General features: G+C 40.1%; 3 protein-coding genes across 6 annotated transcripts; all 3 read right to left on the bottom strand.

Annotated features, from left to right (window-relative positions):
- Window positions 1-838: 838 nt before the first annotated feature.
- Window positions 839-4,805, bottom strand: LOC144201148 (cold-inducible RNA-binding protein A-like). 2 transcript variants are annotated; one of them, XM_077723557.1, is made up of 7 exons: window positions 4,643-4,805; window positions 3,921-4,020; window positions 3,090-3,196; window positions 2,889-3,006; window positions 2,489-2,645; window positions 2,325-2,386; window positions 839-1,177 (listed from the first exon to the last, which is right to left on the bottom strand). In XM_077723557.1, the coding sequence occupies exons 2-7, from the start codon at window positions 4,018-4,020 to the stop codon at window positions 1,170-1,172; spliced, it is 552 nt and encodes a 183-aa protein (XP_077579683.1). In that variant the 5' UTR covers window positions 4,643-4,805; the 3' UTR covers window positions 839-1,169. The 2 variants fall into 2 exon arrangements, with proteins under 2 accessions (XP_077579683.1, XP_077579682.1); XM_077723556.1 differs by having other exon boundaries at window positions 839-1,867.
- Window positions 4,806-5,201: 396 nt separating this feature from the next.
- On the bottom strand, window positions 5,202-14,640 carry LOC144201969 (dipeptidyl peptidase 9-like). 3 transcript variants are annotated; one of them, XM_077724846.1, is made up of 21 exons: window positions 14,476-14,640; window positions 12,934-13,015; window positions 12,125-12,360; window positions 11,935-12,047; window positions 11,447-11,620; window positions 10,880-11,051; window positions 10,620-10,730; window positions 10,419-10,547; window positions 10,288-10,349; window positions 10,110-10,210; window positions 9,210-9,387; window positions 8,911-9,073; window positions 8,704-8,783; window positions 8,410-8,562; window positions 8,181-8,316; window positions 7,891-8,036; window positions 7,476-7,622; window positions 7,252-7,404; window positions 6,828-6,970; window positions 6,631-6,742; window positions 5,202-6,106 (listed from the first exon to the last, which is right to left on the bottom strand). In XM_077724846.1, exons 2-21 carry the CDS (start codon window positions 12,987-12,989, stop codon window positions 6,014-6,016), a joined length of 2,658 nt encoding a protein of 885 aa, XP_077580972.1. In that variant the 5' UTR covers window positions 12,990-13,015; window positions 14,476-14,640; the 3' UTR covers window positions 5,202-6,013. The 3 variants fall into 3 exon arrangements, with proteins under 3 accessions (XP_077580972.1, XP_077580971.1, XP_077580970.1); XM_077724845.1 differs by having other exon boundaries at window positions 10,880-11,048; window positions 12,125-12,363; XM_077724844.1 differs by having other exon boundaries at window positions 12,125-12,363.
- A 306-nt stretch (window positions 14,641-14,946) lies between these two features.
- Window positions 14,947-16,186, bottom strand: rps15 (ribosomal protein S15). Its single transcript, XM_077724331.1, has 4 exons — window positions 16,107-16,186; window positions 15,701-15,786; window positions 15,213-15,447; window positions 14,947-15,110 (listed from the first exon to the last, which is right to left on the bottom strand). Exons 1-4 carry the CDS (start codon window positions 16,107-16,109, stop codon window positions 14,997-14,999), a joined length of 438 nt encoding a protein of 145 aa, XP_077580457.1. The 5' UTR covers window positions 16,110-16,186; the 3' UTR covers window positions 14,947-14,996.
- Between the last annotated feature and the right edge of the window lie 21 nt (window positions 16,187-16,207).

Raw genomic sequence — 16,207 nt, forward strand, 5'->3', positions numbered from 1 at the left:
AAATAAACCAACTGCATGCAACACTATTCATGGGTCCAAAACTCACGGCTTAGTGAAATATAAAAAATTCAAGACAATACATTTTTAAGAGTACTCGGTTGGGTTTGTTACAGGGGGGTGGCAAATTAGAACAGAAGTAGATGGACAGGTAGGTCAGTACCATCCATGACTCAAAGGAGGCCAGAGCTTGTTTTGATAAACTGATGGAGTATTTACATTCCAGGAGCTTCACAAACAATTCCTCAGGTTTTTTGGTTTCTTAAAAGCCACTCGGAGGTGGAAGAGGGGCAAGAAAACGGAAACTTTTAGCGGCCATGGCATGTTTGTGGACAACTTGCGAGGCAGTGGACTAGTAAAGAGCGACTGAACTTTTGGAGGGCATTCATGGAAACAAATGACAACTGAGTTGGAAGGATGTGAGCAAAGCAAAAGGAGATTTTTACCTCACGTGCATTGGCCTACTCTTCCACAAATGACCTAGGCAAGAGAGAGCAGCTTTCTTTCATCTGTGAGCAGCACTTGTTGGGTAGGCACAACGCTTGGCTCTCCAAGGACTCGGTAGGATTTGGAAGTAGCTCTTGAATGTAATGAAGCGTTAACATGACCAAATACTAGCTAAACGTTCACGGTTCAAGAGGTTCAAGTTTGTAGCAAAAGTCGCCCCAAAAAAATGGAAAAAAAGGCTTTGAATCGGCCAGAGCAGTAGATTCAGGTTAGGTAGTTAGCAGGAGGGCATCGTTACTTCAATTTTGGACTCCAAAAATTAAACGAATGAGCATACAATTTAGAAAAGTCGTCTCCCCATGCGACATCTTTTGAGGCAAGAATGAAAAGAATATTTTCCACAATCTGTTTAATGGGCTCCATGAAGCCGAACTGACAAAAGAAAAAAAAACCATACAAAGAACATAAAGTACAAATCTGTTCCCGATCGTGAATTTTTTTTTAGTTTTTTTTTTTTACTTTTAAGGAAACGGAGTTACAGTTTGTTTCGATCACTTGACAAGATTCGTCCAATTTTACAGAACATGTTTGGTTTTTCCTCCCTTAAAAAAACGAAAGCAGATGTTGAGCAAAGCACAGAGGATACCTGGGGAGGGGGGACAGACTGTGTGTAGCATGCTGCAATTTGCAACTTCATGAACAGCCAGCCACTTCGGATTTGTCGTTCACCAGTCTGAAAGGAATTGACGCTTTTGGGAAATTGAACACACAGGCGGCGCAAACTAACCTACGTTTAGTTCTCTCTCAAAAAAGGGGTGGATAGGAGGAGGGAAAAAAAGAAAGTATTTGGCCTTAAAAAATAAAATTCCAACCCTCCCCTTTCTGGGCTAATGCGTGTCTCTCTCCTCAGAGTCAAAACCCTCAAGAGGCGTGGCCAGTGGAACCTCGGATAGTATTAGGGCTCTTCAATAACTGTATAAAAAAAGAAACTTTTTTTTGTGAACGGGATACAAAGAACTCTTGGAAATTGTGGACAAACTGAAATGGCTCGCTTGCAAAGAATAGCTATGGACTGGTGGAGTCAGACCCCAAAAAAAATGGGGCTTCACGGAATTGACCTAGTTGTTGTATACAAGAGGAATTTGCAGTGCCCCCTCAAGCAAGTAGAGCGTTCAATCGAATTTTTGTTTTGCTTGCAACACTAAACTGATAAAAAAGGGGGAGTCAAAGTGAAAAGGGGGAGCTGACCATATGACCAAAACTCGGGGCTACATTTTTATCAAGATGCTCGGGCTACTACAACAAAACTACAAAACTAAGGTCAGTCATTAACAACATGGACGGGGTTCTCTTGGAGCGCATCTTTGAAATACAGCCAGCCAAGTGATGATCTTGAATCGGGGAGACGTTTAGTCGTTTGCAGCTGAGGATAAGAAGTGGGCACACAGGTAAAGACACTGAAAGTTCCTTCACAACATCCCACACTAAAACCCAGCACAGTCCAGAAGCCCTCCCACACTTTTTGACACCACAAGGGACTCCCAGTTTTCCCCCCTCTCAAGAATGGGAGCGATGCAACAGTGCGGCAGCTGTGTTTCAATGGAGGGGTGGGTGGGTTGGGGTGCTTCGATTCTTATTCCAAATATTAAGTGAAATTTTGGCAAGGAGGGTGGCCTACCTAACAGGCATCACTTGGCTTGGAGAAAACGGTGTAAACACACACAAAAGTAATATGTTGGGGCTGTGTGTAAGTCCCAATTCAGTCAATTTAACATTTTTAGGGGTGTTATGAAAAGAAAAAGACACTCAATTGGACATGTGAAGTGTGCTTACAGCCCCAACATAAACCTACAAGGAATAAAATTAACATCGCTGCCTACCATAGCTGTCGTATCCGTCGCGATAAGAGCTGGAACGGTCGCCACCATAGCCGCCTTGTCCCCTGGAGAATAGCAAAAAAAAAATCAGAGTGGCCCCTCAACAGAATAATCTTTCATCACAATTTGACCAGGGTTGCACCTTCTCAGTCAAAATGGACACTGACCTATTGTCTCTGTAGCCACCGCCGCCGCCGGAGTAGCCGCCACTCCTGTAGCCGCCGCTACCGCCGCCAAAGCTTCTGTCTCCGCCTCCGAAGCCTCTGTCATTGTATCCCCTGTCTCCACCACCATAACCCCGGTCTCCATTGTAGCCGCCGCCACCTAAAAATAAAAATTAGAAAATTAAATACCTCCTGATCAGCTTACATATCATGAATAATAATAATAGCGGATGTGTGGGTATCTATTTCGCACTCCGTTAAGCAAGATAGCAATACTGAATTATTTTTGGAACAGAGTCCACCAATAATCACTATGTGATGATCTGATTGAGTCTGAATGGATGCAAAGTGAGCCAATGGGTGGTGCACTTTTGGAAATAGACAACAAAGGTGTTACATCTACCTCTGGAGCTTCCAAATCGTCCACCGCCGCCTCCACGTGGGCCGCCAGAGCTGAATCCTCCTCTGGAGCGTCCACCCTTTCCAGCTTCATCCACGCGAATAGATCGGCCATCCAGAGTCTATGGAAGGATATGCGTGCTCAATAGCTGCAGTCATACAGTCGCATAATAGTTGAAAATTTGGAAAAGGGTGCAGGGTTTACCTTTCCGTTCATGGCCTCCAGCGCATCTTTAGCATCTTCCACATTTTCATATTTGACAAAGCCAAAACCACGGGACCTTCCGGTCTCTTTGTCTTTGATGACATCAACTAAAAAGGGAGAGAGAAAAAAACACCATGAAGTGACTTTTTTTTTTTATTTTCCTTTCAAGTTTTACTCATGTGCCTCATAGAAATCCCTGATAGAAAAATGTGAAATTGCTAAAAGTGGAATTATGAAGGTCTGTTTACTTCCAGATCATATTGGTTACACTACACTACCCAGGCAGCCATTTTGTTTAGGGAAAACTACAACTGCTGGTAAGTTTTGGGGGTGAGGTTGCAGAAAACCATTGAAGAAAAAACTTGGGGGAATATACATTTTCTCAGCTTTTTAATTTGATAGGATGGAAGTGTCCAAATTCATCTCAACTCTTTCTAAATGTGCTTTGGTTTACTGCTCCAATTCGTCATATCTCTTTTTAACTGCGGGTGATAGTTAAAGTAAATCATCCACCTCGCTCTATCTTCTGCAAAGACTGCTTATTGTATAGTTTGATAATCGGAAACTCTAAATACGTCATATTGTAACCTTAAACCTCCCCAGAATACCTTCCAAACCATAACAAGCAGACATGTAATGCAGTATATAAGTATTTAAAAAATTACGTAAAGTAAATTTTGACCGAAAAGGGCGCCAATTTCAGGAATGGAGAAAACATCTGGAATTAATCAGTTAATTATTCTCGAAAAGAAACGTTTACTTTAATAAAAATGGGACAAACAAAAGTGGTTGAAAGAGAATTCGAAACAACAATGAGTCGAGCCTACAAACCTTTTTCGATGGTTCCGTATTTGCCAAAGGCCATCGCCAATGAGTCCTCGGTCGTGGTGAAGTTCAAGCCTCCAACGAACAATTTTCCCTCGTCCGACATCTTGAAGCAAAAGATGTAAGAATTCACCACACGTCCATGTTTTAACGCACTTTTCAAACGACGTCACGCCGTACTGCGGCACGCGGTGTGCAAAATGTAGGCAATTCTACCATAAAACACGACAATAAAACACGATGGACCTTGCTCAAGCAATCAACTTATTTCAATATTAAACAGCAGAACCATTTGATTCCGTCGAGTGCAGAAACAGTAACGGTAAGGTAGTTTAAAGTTTGGGCCTCCGGGCCCCAAACGTGGTCAGAAGCGTTAGCCTGGTGCTAAGCAAGGTAGCATTTTTCCCTGTGAGCGCCATTTTAAGAAGAGCTTCAATGGCCGCCCGCTTTGTTTCACCCAAACGACAATTTCGCATAAAATACAAAACGTTAGTCAAATTTCAAGAATGATACCACAAATAGTTCTGACCTGCATTTAACCACCACCAAAACATCTTACATTGTTTTTGGAAAAAAAACGTTTTATTCTCGACATCCACCAACACAATGTGCGTTTAAACAAATATTTGCTAAAACCACTACAAGCTTCCCCACATTGTCTGCTTGATTAGCGTTGCATGAATAAAAGAAGCGAATTAGCTCGAGAGAATATAAATGAAAATCTTTACCTTTCCACGGGTGAAGAACTGACGACTGTTTACGACGAGCTCCTGAGCGAATGAGAAAGACGGAAGCCCTCGCAATCCGTTTTAATGTGACCGAACTCGACACTACCAGTTACAACCACTGATCGGCAGATCACGTGACGCACCGATATTTTCTACGGCACTTTACGACATTTCTTACTCACTTACGTCTAAACTATAAATAAACAAAGGAGGCGCTCTCCCGCGTTATCCTCATCGACCTACGCCCACTTTGACTAAATCGACATATTTTTCAGTTATATATTCATTAATATATATCGCCACAGTCCATAGATTGAGATCACTTGAGGTTTTCTTCCTTCGGGGGAGCCTGTTGAATATTTGAAATTGAAATGACATTGGGACTAAATGACAAATACGAAATTGATGCTCATAGATGTAATTGGAATTCTTAAGCCATGTACTTATTTCCATGGTAAAGACCTTGGATTTCCTACCCGGTTGGGTTTCAAACTAAGGCCAGGTACTCCAAACTTTTCATGGAGATGTCCATCCGACGTTAGACGATTCAAAAGAAAACTTTTGACTGATTCATCCATTTATTCATCATGTACAAATTGTATTCTGGTGGTACAAAGCTGCTGTCGTAAACCTCCAGTGCTCAACCTTCTGTCGGCTGTTGCAGTAAAAAAAAAAAAAAAAGATTTACAAAAAAAAATGCAAATACCGGCATGATGTGTAGTCAAGAGGTAATTTGGCAAATATAAATTATGTTTCAAAGGCAAGCAGATCTGTCATACAACGCAATGTAATGGGACAGAAAACGGCAAAGAGTTGGCCTCTATCAGCTTTTCATTAAAAATTATAATAAAATTCATAAAAATATTTTATTTTAAACACACTTAAAACAAGTGGACAAGGGAAAAGCCTTTTCTCCCGTTTCTTCATCGTTACATACACCGAAGGTTACAGACTCCCATTAAGCATGGAGATTTTCAGCTTCTTTTCATTTTTCTACTATAAACTTGTATTTAAACACATATATTATGTATCATGTGATTTCCATTTTCATATCCGTGAATTGTAACCTCTTTACCTACGACTGACACAAGTGGGTAAAACACGTGATTTTTAAACGGGGAGACAAAAAAAAAGGAGCCGAGTGAATATAATAACTCAGTTTTGTGTGACTCAAGTCTGCAATGATGATTTCATGTTGGATTTCAGTTCACCAAAATGCACAAGTGTTGGTGCGTAACGACGGCAGATTGAAAGCGCGACGGACCGATGGAAAGGATGCTTGATTTTAGTGTGAGATCGGAAAAGGTGGACCTTGGGTGTCTGGATGAGGGGGGGCTGAGCTAGAGGGAGGACTTTTTTTTTTAAATCAGCTCAGAGGTATTGTTGTAGAAAGTGCAGCAGCATGATCTCATAGTGTTCTCCAGACTCGGGGCAGCGGATACTATGCCGCTCATTTGGGTAGACCTGAAACAAGTGACCAAAAGAACAGATGAGAGATGACACAATTAACATATTCATGCATCAAGTATGTATAAAAAGACTGCATGGATTTAATGATTATAGTAAAAACAAATCAACTATAGAGTGTTACTTATCATACTGTTTACATCCCTGGGAAGCTAGACATGATCATAAATTCTAATTGAAATTCATTGTTTTGTGTGGAATAACTATGAAAGTGCCAAATTATTTGTTTACATGTAAAAATGAGTGGTCTTTTTAAATTTATCACATGGTCACTATTTCATTGATCCCTTAAAGCTCTTTAATATCAATAGCGGTTCACTATGGTGACCAGTGTACTTCATAAGAGTTATTCATAGTCATTTTATGAACCACATTCGCTAACAAGGGCTGTGTTGGGGTGCTGGAGACTATCCCAGCTTACTGTGGGGGACACCCTGAACCAATGGCCAGCCAATCACAGGCCTTGAAAGAGATAACTCATCTTTTTGGGTGGGTTATGTGTTCGTGTGTGTGATAGTAACCTGAAGTTGATAGGGCTTCCCAGCACGGATGATCTGCGACACCAAAAAATTGGTGTGGAAAAAGTGCACATTTTCATCTAGAAATCCATGTAGAATCAACAAGCGATTGGGCCTGCAATGACAACAAAAACAAAGACATCAACCTCAAACTAGTATCCTACAAAATTGAGATTAAATGATAATTGCAAGTGACTGACTCGCTAGGCAGCTTGTCCACGTGCAGCGCCACCGAACCTTCTTCGTAGCCCTGCTGGTTGTTCTCAGGTACGTCCATGTAGCGTTCCGTGTAGCCTGTGTCGTACGCCATCCATACGGTCACGGGGGCTCCGGCAATTGCCAACTGGGAGAAGTAAAATGGCGTCAAGTGGTCAATAAAATGAGAGGAATAGGAACAGCAAGCACCCAAAAACGAAAACTTTCACCCATTTTTGGGGTTCTTATGATATTATTTTTCATCATTTTGATACTAATTGCGCATTTAGTAGCTTAATAAACACAGGTGAAACTATTTGTGGATTTTCTAATGTCCAAACATTGATGCCATGTGGTCAATGATTGAAAATTGAAAAATTGGTTTGCCATTTCAGGAAGAAATGTACATTTTTGGGCCTCCTAACTAACCTTAAATACGTTAGGTCGCTGGATGAGGCCCATGAGTGAGAGAAATCCACCGTAGGACCAACCATGGATGGCTACACGACTCAGGTCCACAAAGTTAAACTTTTCTGCTACATACTGGAGGCCCTCAACCTGGTCTTCTATCTCTACCTGACCCTGAGGAAACAAATTGAGTCAGGTCAGGTCCTCCACCAAAAATTCAAAACAACATTGGATATTTGCTTTACCATTCTATTTTTAAGGGCGCCTTCAAATTCAAGGCCCCTTTGACAAGACCCCCTCCCATCAATGACAACCACAGCATAGCCCAGTGAGGCTAGCGTGTTCAGGCGGAGGTACTTCATCCCCTTGAAGGAGTTGTTGACCAACTGCACCTAAAAAAAACAAATAAATAAAAAGTAAACAACAGTGCGTCCTTTGTGTCAAATACAGAAATAGCATTCATTACTGACACTGCGCCTTAAAATGCGATGCACCGTATAGTCGTGAAAATACGGTAATCAGCATTTGTTTTAGCAATGAGTTGACAGATCCAGTTATTCATTGTTATAGTTTTACAGCGTAAAGGTGTGGTTTATTAAAAACCACTTTGGACCTAAATTCCCAGCACAGTCCAAACAAGGAGCGTTTTGAGGCACAAACCTGTGGGCCGCCATAAACAAACAGAACAGTTGGATGCTTCCTGCCGGGTTGCAGGTTGTGAGGCTTGTAAACCATCCCATAAAGTTGGAAGCCAGACTTGCCGGGAAAGTCGAAAATCTCAGGCGGGTTGTAATCTCCTGGGCAACCTGGCGGAAACGAGAAAAAAATTTGTCAACTGTTTGTTCGCTTTATCGTGGTTTAAGATGGAGTATAAAGAACTGATGATTAGATTAGATGTCCATCGCCCTCAATGGCAATGAAACATAGGAAAATAAAGACTGGAATTTGACCTGGTGACTCCATCATGCTGGCCCAGACTTCAGGTGCGATGTGTAACGGGTCACCTTCTGAACTGGTCAGCTTGTAGACGTGAACACAGGGTGGTGTACTCACATTACTGTAGTGGCTGACAAAAAAGTCAAAGTTCTACGAAGTAAACAGGGAAAAAAAACAAAGAAATGATATACACGGAAGCGATGAACAGAGCAAGCTTAAAATTGATCATAAAACGAATCTTACTTGACTAACGGAGCAGCTATGAGAGAAACCAGCTTTGGTTAGTCTGACTACATTTCCTGGTGAGTCATAGCTAACCACATAAAGGTGATGTTCTAGCGGAGTGTCTCTGGTGCCTTGGAAATACACCAACTTCGTTATCTCATTCACCCAGATCTAGAAAGGTTAAAGGTCAGGAGGAAAAGAGCTTGTATTAAAACGGCAATGGGCAAACAGGGGCGTGTTGTCATGGTGGATTTGTGTTAAATATGTCAAATATTCCTTGTATGCACAAGACCAAGATGAATTTTGTCCTACCTTTGAGCCATGCCTGGCAAGTACTTCCCATTCTCCACTTGTCAATGCAACCTCCTCCTTAATTGCACATTTAAATTGTCCTTTTGGAAAAGGGGGGGGAAATAATGCTACTTGTCATTTCCAAATATAAATACTCTACAATTGGCAAAATGTTGTATATACTGTTTAAGACAGTTCCTTGTAAGGTTTATTACAATTTCATCTTACCGTCTATGTGTTGGTATTTCTCTGTCCACGTGTAGCAGCAGTTTGGTTGTAACAAGGACGTGATTTTATAAAGATGACTGAAACCTGTTTTCGATTCATTGATCCAAATAAAGGACAACTCTTCTTCTGACGTTTGGACAAATGGATAAAAGATATCATGGACCTGTGAAAATAAAGTCAAATGGTTCATTAGCAGGCAAATTAAAATATCAAGAAAGTTTTTTTGTTCAAGGATTGACGAAATTCACATGTATAATACATATGTAAAATACAATAAAGTAAAAAAAGGAAAGTCATACATTAATCCAAACATCAGTGGTTTCTTCATAGATTATATAAGGTTGTGTGTTGATGGGGACTGCCTCCAAACTGGCTTCTCTCTGAGCCTGATCATTGCTAACAGGGATGAAGAGAGCTGGCGGTAGCAGAACCAGCTGCAATTTTCTCTGACTGCGGTCCAGCAGCACTGCCCAGCCACTGGCAGAAAAGAGACGACAGAATTTGAAGACGGGATGACAATGCTTCAGAGGTGCAATAGATGTCCAATCCGCTTGAAATCCGCTTCAAATAAATTGGAACTTAATGCGCTAACCTAGAGCCAGCTACATTTGGAACAGTAAATCTAAGTACTGTTTAATATCGAAGTACTGTTTAATATCAAAGTACTGTTTAATATCTAAGTACTGTTTAATATCTAAGTACTGTTTAATATGTAAGTACTGTTTAATATCCAAGTACTGTTTAATATCTAAGTCCTGTTTAATATAGAAGTACTGTTTAATATCTAAGTACTGTTTAATATCTAAGTACTGTTTAATATCTAAGTACTGTTTAATATCCAAGTACTGTTTAATATCTAAGTACTGTTTAATATCTAAGTACTGTTTAATATCCAAGTACTTTTTAATGTCTACGTACTGTTTAATATCTAAGTACTGTTTAATATCTAAGTACTGTTTAATATCGAAGTACTGTTTAATATCTAAGTACTGTTTATTATCTAAGTACTGCTTAAAATCTAAGTACTGTTTAATATTTAAGTACTGCTTAATATCCAAGTACTGTTTAATATCTAAGTACTGTTTAATATCCAAGTACTGTTTAATGTCTAAGTACTGTTTAATATCGAAGTACTGTTTAATATCTAAGTATATTTGACCGGCGACCAAACGTCCGGTCACGCAGTAAATAAGACTTACTATTTGCCGTCGCTTGTCCATCCTACCCTCGCTATGTATTCCGTTCCTGGAAACAAGGATGTGAAAGGAACCAGCAGCTCTTTATCTTGCATGCTCACAATCTGTTGATCAACACAAAAACTTGAGTTTCAAAATAAGAGCAAAAAAAAAAAAAGAACAACAAAAATGTATAACTCACTCTCCCTGTATGATCTGTCTTGATTTCTGCTAGTTTAAGTGTGGCCTGTGGATTTTTGCTACCTAAAAAAAAATCCAGAATAAAGTAGATTAAAATACATTTCAGTACGCCTGCTCCAAAATGGCATCTACCTGTGCGGGGGTATCTGTACGCATCGGCTTTTCGCTCTTCCAGCGCTGGAGATGGCACGTGAATAATTTCTACTTCTGTCTCGTCGACTTCCTCATACAGCAGATATACTGTTTTTCCGCCACTTGAGTCTAAAGGGTGAAAAAGGTTAGTTTGAGAAGATTTATAGCCATTTTGTGGGACATGCGTTACTAAGTATTGACCTTTCTCTACTGAGGGATTCCACCAATAGCCGGTAAAACGATCAAACTCTTCTTGAATGACAAATGTGGCTACACCTGCAGACTTTGGGTCTTCCTTGACATTATCTACACCTGAAAAAGGAGGACAAATTAACTCAGTAGGCATTTTCTGACATTTTCTTCAAAAACCTCAATCTTTTTCCCATGAACCCTAACTACTTAAATATCAAATACCAGGAAAAAAGTGTATGTAAAATGTAAACTCTCATTAATCTCCACACCTTTGTGACAGTAGGTGAGTCTCTTTTCTTCTCCGGTCTTAATATTTGTTATCCACAGGTCATTATTGTTGATAAAGGCAATGAAATCAGGGTTTCCCGGACATATTTTCGGGTCCATCCGGGTGCCTGAGCACTGGGTCTTGATCTCCACTGGCTTTACGGGAGCTGACTGCTAAAACCAGAAGCAAAAACAGAAATCAAAATGAGCAGAAAAACCAAAATTGCACAATACTTTCGTCTTCTCTGCGCAGCAGCCATCATATGGCGCGCAGTAAATAAAATCCAAACTTTATTTTAACCCCTTCCCCCATGATGGAGCCGTTTACGCGGTAGCCAATGGCAGTAGCTCTGTCCACTCCTATGTTTTTTTGTGTTTTACAGCATGTTTTACATTAAAAATTAAAGGGAACATTGACATGCACCTGCTTATGGCAGGTGTAATACTAGTTTGCCCATAGTGAACAATGATGATGTCACACACACTGGTACTCAGTGCCCAGACCAACAAAAAATTAGAGGGAATATTGCTCTAATGATCTAATGTGTAAGACAACATGGTAAACTCACAATGAAACCATTGTTGCCTCCATCCCGACAGTAAAACAGACTGTTGCTGGCCTGGAAGAGGAACAAGCCAGTCTGTGTGTGGTAGTCATAAGATGTGATTCCAAATGCTCCAAGACGTTTGCGCTCCCTCAAGAGTTCTTCCTCTCGTGAGTAGGCCCCTTGGTGTGGCGTTGCCTGTTTTAGGTCACAAATAAACAAAGCAAAAATTTAATAATTGAGTTGATTTGCTTGTTCATTTTAGCTGGAAATGTGCATTGTAAGCAAAAAGGATGCTGTTATTGTTTTACAAAGCAAAAACAGGGTTTTTAATATATTGTGTTTTGATGACAAAGTTAATCTTTTTTTTATGAAGAACACAAATCAGATCATTTACTGTTTTGTTTTAGTTAAAAATATTTTGAAATGAAAGAAAATATAAAATTATTAGTATCTGAAAATAAATCATAACAATGGAAATATATCAAAATCAAACTAGAATGTGATTTTACCTGAAAGTGATCAAGCATTTGTTTCCACGACAAGGCCGCGAGATCCTCTTTGCAGATCTTCTTTGGGATTTCGGAGTACAGCAAAGAGTTCTCTCTGCTTCCATAAGGCATTCCTAAAAAAAATGCGCAAAAAAATAGACAAAGGCATCTTAAACTCAATCTGGAGTCAAAAAAAGTTTGCCAACCCTACCGAGGTAGTATAACCGGTGGGAATGGAGAGCAGTTTCATCCTTCTTCTGCACAAACTGGAAGTCGTGCGGAGCCTTGTTGGCGATCATGCCCGAGTACTTCCTACTGCAGTGGATGATGTCACGGAGTCCTTCCCACGAGTGTTTCTCCACAAAGAATTGCGAGGGCACGTCCTCCATTTCCACCACCTCCGTGCTGTCCGATAGGCCGTCCACAGCCGTCATCTTAACTGTTACACTGCTGAGTGTGGAACATTATAACCAGGCAATTAGTACTGCTGAACCCAGAGTACCCAGAGAAAACCTACACAAGCCCGGGTAGAACATACAAACTCCACACGGAAAGTATACACAAATACGTATGCTAGCTAGTATGTGGCCTTACATTTGATTTGATATGTTTACATTTGATTATTTTATGTCACTTGATGGATAAGCATAACGTGAAATGCAATAAAGCACATGTGTTAAAGTGGTGGCCCGGGGGCCAAATCTGGCCCGCTGCATCATTTTGTGTGGCCCGGGAAAGTAAATCATGAGTGTTGACTTTCTGTTTTAGGATCAAATTAAAATGAAGAGTATAGATGTATATAAAAATTCCTGATTTTCCCCTTTTTTAATCAATAATTGTAATTTTTTAATCATTTTTTTCTGTTTTTAGGTCAAAAATCATCTTGTAAAATCTAAAAATATACATTGTTTTAGATCCATAAAAAAATGAATATTCAGGGCTTTTAATCCAGTTCTTTTAATCCATTTATAAAAAATCGAAATTTTATATGTAAAATGGTCCTGTATCCTGGTACTGTACCTTTTCCAGATCTCCTCTTTAGTCTCACAGAGCTTCACCTTCTTGACTCTATGCATTCACCGGTCAACACGCCTCTGGAAGCCTGCAACACGTGAGCAACAGGTAAAGTTGTGAAATATACAGGTTACAATCACATAATTGTCTCCTCCCAACAGATACGATAAGAAAACATGGTTCAAAAATACAATGTTTCCCCCCAACGGCTTGTTTTCTGCTGGCTCGGCCCCACAACATAAATAAATGTCAATGAGTAAATCTTATGCAGTTGAGTAGTTGCTTAGAGGCAGAAAACATTGTTAAACTGCGGTCAAGAGTCGTTATATTGAGTTATCTGTTTAGTGAGACATGGGTATTTGTATCAAACTCTGTTAGAGGCAAAATACTACAGTGTTCATGCAATTCTCCACATTCCTTCCTTTATAATCCGAGTTGGGCGAGGGATTAGCGAGGTGCAAACAGACCAAGGAAAAAATGACTGAATTCTCTGGGGATGAGAAAATTTCTGGTATTTCTTAAAACGTCATATACTGAAGTATCACTAAATTCAATGTTTCAATTGGGAGAATACTTAGTTGTAGCTTTTATCAAATCTAGTAATAGTTGAATACACATACTTTGTATTTAACTCGTAATTACAGAGTACAGTACATTTAAATGAAATTATTTGAAATGGTTTGCACTTAAATATTCATGTTTTTGTGTTGTTGTTGCCTTTTTAGTTTATGTTCATCTTATTTAAAATGGCATGATTAATAATAAAACTATATTATTCAAGTGTATGTGTTTGTTTGCAGTAATGTAGATTTTTAGACTGTTCAAAATAATACCTTTCAAAATTACATTCTCGCCATGTTTTTGCTAAACATTAGCACAATTAACACAAAACACTATCTGCTTATTTCCCCAGTGAAACATTGTACAAATGTAATGTTATTTCCCAACTTCCAATAATATATTTTTACAAGCAAAGTTCCATACAGAGGTAATTCATAATAACTAGTGGGAAAGAAAACCAGAGGAAAATATAGCAGACGTCTCATTAATGTCTGTTCTTGTCTTAACATTGAACAAAATATTTATTTAGTCAACAAGACTGCTTTAAGATGGAATGAAAATGAATCTCCCTCATATTAATAATATTGCGAGGAAGCTAGACGACAATAGATCTTTGTTCTCCGGTTTAATTTACTGACAAATCGGGAGCACCGGTGAATTCGGATCTAGTGTTTCAACATTTGACACACGCAAGACGAGTCATCCGGCAGGGTGTGGTGGAGCCTGAACATATCTTACATTTATTGATAATACACAAACGCTATAAACAGTGACTAAATTCTTAATTAATTGAATTTGACATCACCGTTGTCTTCTGTCATTTGCGCTACGAAGCTATCAAGCTAACGAATGCTAGCCTTAATTTAGCTCCGAGCTAGCTGGGCGCCTGGAAATGCTAACAATTTCGGGGCTGGCGTAAAAAAAATATCCGCCAAAACACGCGCACCGTCCGTTACAAACAGGTCATAAAAAATGGGATTTACTTACCAAACTACCCGTTGTTGCTTAGACCGAGTAGGAGGCTTTATTAGCTTGTTGACAATATTTTGAGAAAGCTAAAGGTTGAAGCCATTGCCCAGAGTGGCCACACAAAATTGTAGCTTGCTTACAGAGCAAGAAGGGGCGGAACGGTTGAGCGGTCGGGGAAGTGCGCGTAGCCGGATGACTTTGGGGGTTGCACCATGCCACTCCCGATAGGGTCATGAGTGATGATGCGTCACCAATCTAGGCGTGGCTTTTGACGCCATCATCTTTTAGTTTCTGTTTAAGCTTTTCCGGTGACAGTGGAGAACAAAGATTATGTATATTTATCAAAGCAGAGTCTTAACATTTTTTTGTTTACATTCAAACTACAGTGTAGTTTGAATCTATCCAGCAGTACACAAAACATCCTCTCTGAAATATTTCCCAAGATGTGTGCAATGTAATTGATTAGGAAAAAAAAAACAAGCAGACATGTTCTATGGAGTAGCCATTTTTGCTTTATTTATACAAAGTGGACAGCCATTTTACTTCAGGGGGATGAATCGGGAAGAGTGTGTAGCTCCGATACCGGGGCGACCGTGCTTGACGGGCTTGTAGGTGATGGAGAACTCGCCCAAGTAGTGGCCACACATTTCAGGCTGAGGAAAACAAAAAGGAGGTTCATGATCATAATAATGGTGCTGACGTCTGTGTTGTACTTTATAGGTTGAGCCATTAGGCTGCTCGTTCCTAAAACTCACCTTGATTTCAACCTGGTTGAAAGTCTTCCCGTTGTAGACACCAACCATGGAACCAACCATTTCAGGGAGGATGACCATGTCCCTCAAATGAGTCTTGACCACCTCGGGTTTCTCCATGGGTGGAGCTTCTTTCTTGGCCTTACGCAGACGCTTCAGGAGGGACTGCTGTTTACGGCGCAGGCCGCGGTTGAGCCTTCTCCTCTGGCGGGCACAATAAAGCTGCATGAGCTGCTCACTGCAAGGAAAGAACAAAACATGACCATTTTTGTATTGCAACCACACTGGAATTAAAATATAAATATTTCAATAACAAGTTGCATTGCACGTTCCTACATCAGGATGTTTGACATCTACATTCTGTGTCCAAAAAATTACAGACATGTCCAATCCATTGAAACTTTGGGACGATGCCATTCCTCTCAGTCCAAATGGACGTCTATCGCCGTCAATGCGAGACTGCATGCCATGTCCTTTAGTGTCCAACTTACTTGGACATGTCCAGAAGCTGGTCCAGGTCAACACCCCTGTAGGTGAACTTCCTGAAAGTACGCTTCTTCTTGAGCTCTGTATCCGCCTGAAAAACATCCGACATTTAGAGTTCACTTCAAATGTTACAAAATGTAGTTTGATATTCATGCGACATCAAATAAAATACTGCCTGCGCCTAAATATTCCATACGGTACCACGGATAGCAGTTAGCCTAGCATAGCAAATCACTAAACCATACCGCCAGTTGCCATATTTTGGAGACATATATACAAACGATTTATGGCTGCGGAGATGTAAATAAAGTCAAAAGATCGATCGATACTTTGATATATCGTCAACGTTTGCTGGGTAACTCAGATTAATTCAGATGGCTTTTGAAAGCTATACGGTGAATTTAAACCTACCATCTTGCCGAGAATTCCGGGGGAAAAGGGAGCTTGAATTCTCGTTCTTCTTAATATCGCGTGATTTCAGTCACATCCTTTTTTTTTTTTTTAACTGTGGT

The sequence above is a fragment of the Stigmatopora nigra genome, chromosome 9, assembly GCF_051989575.1.
Source record: "Stigmatopora nigra isolate UIUO_SnigA chromosome 9, RoL_Snig_1.1, whole genome shotgun sequence".
Classification (NCBI taxonomy): domain Eukaryota; kingdom Metazoa; phylum Chordata; class Actinopteri; order Syngnathiformes; family Syngnathidae; genus Stigmatopora; species Stigmatopora nigra.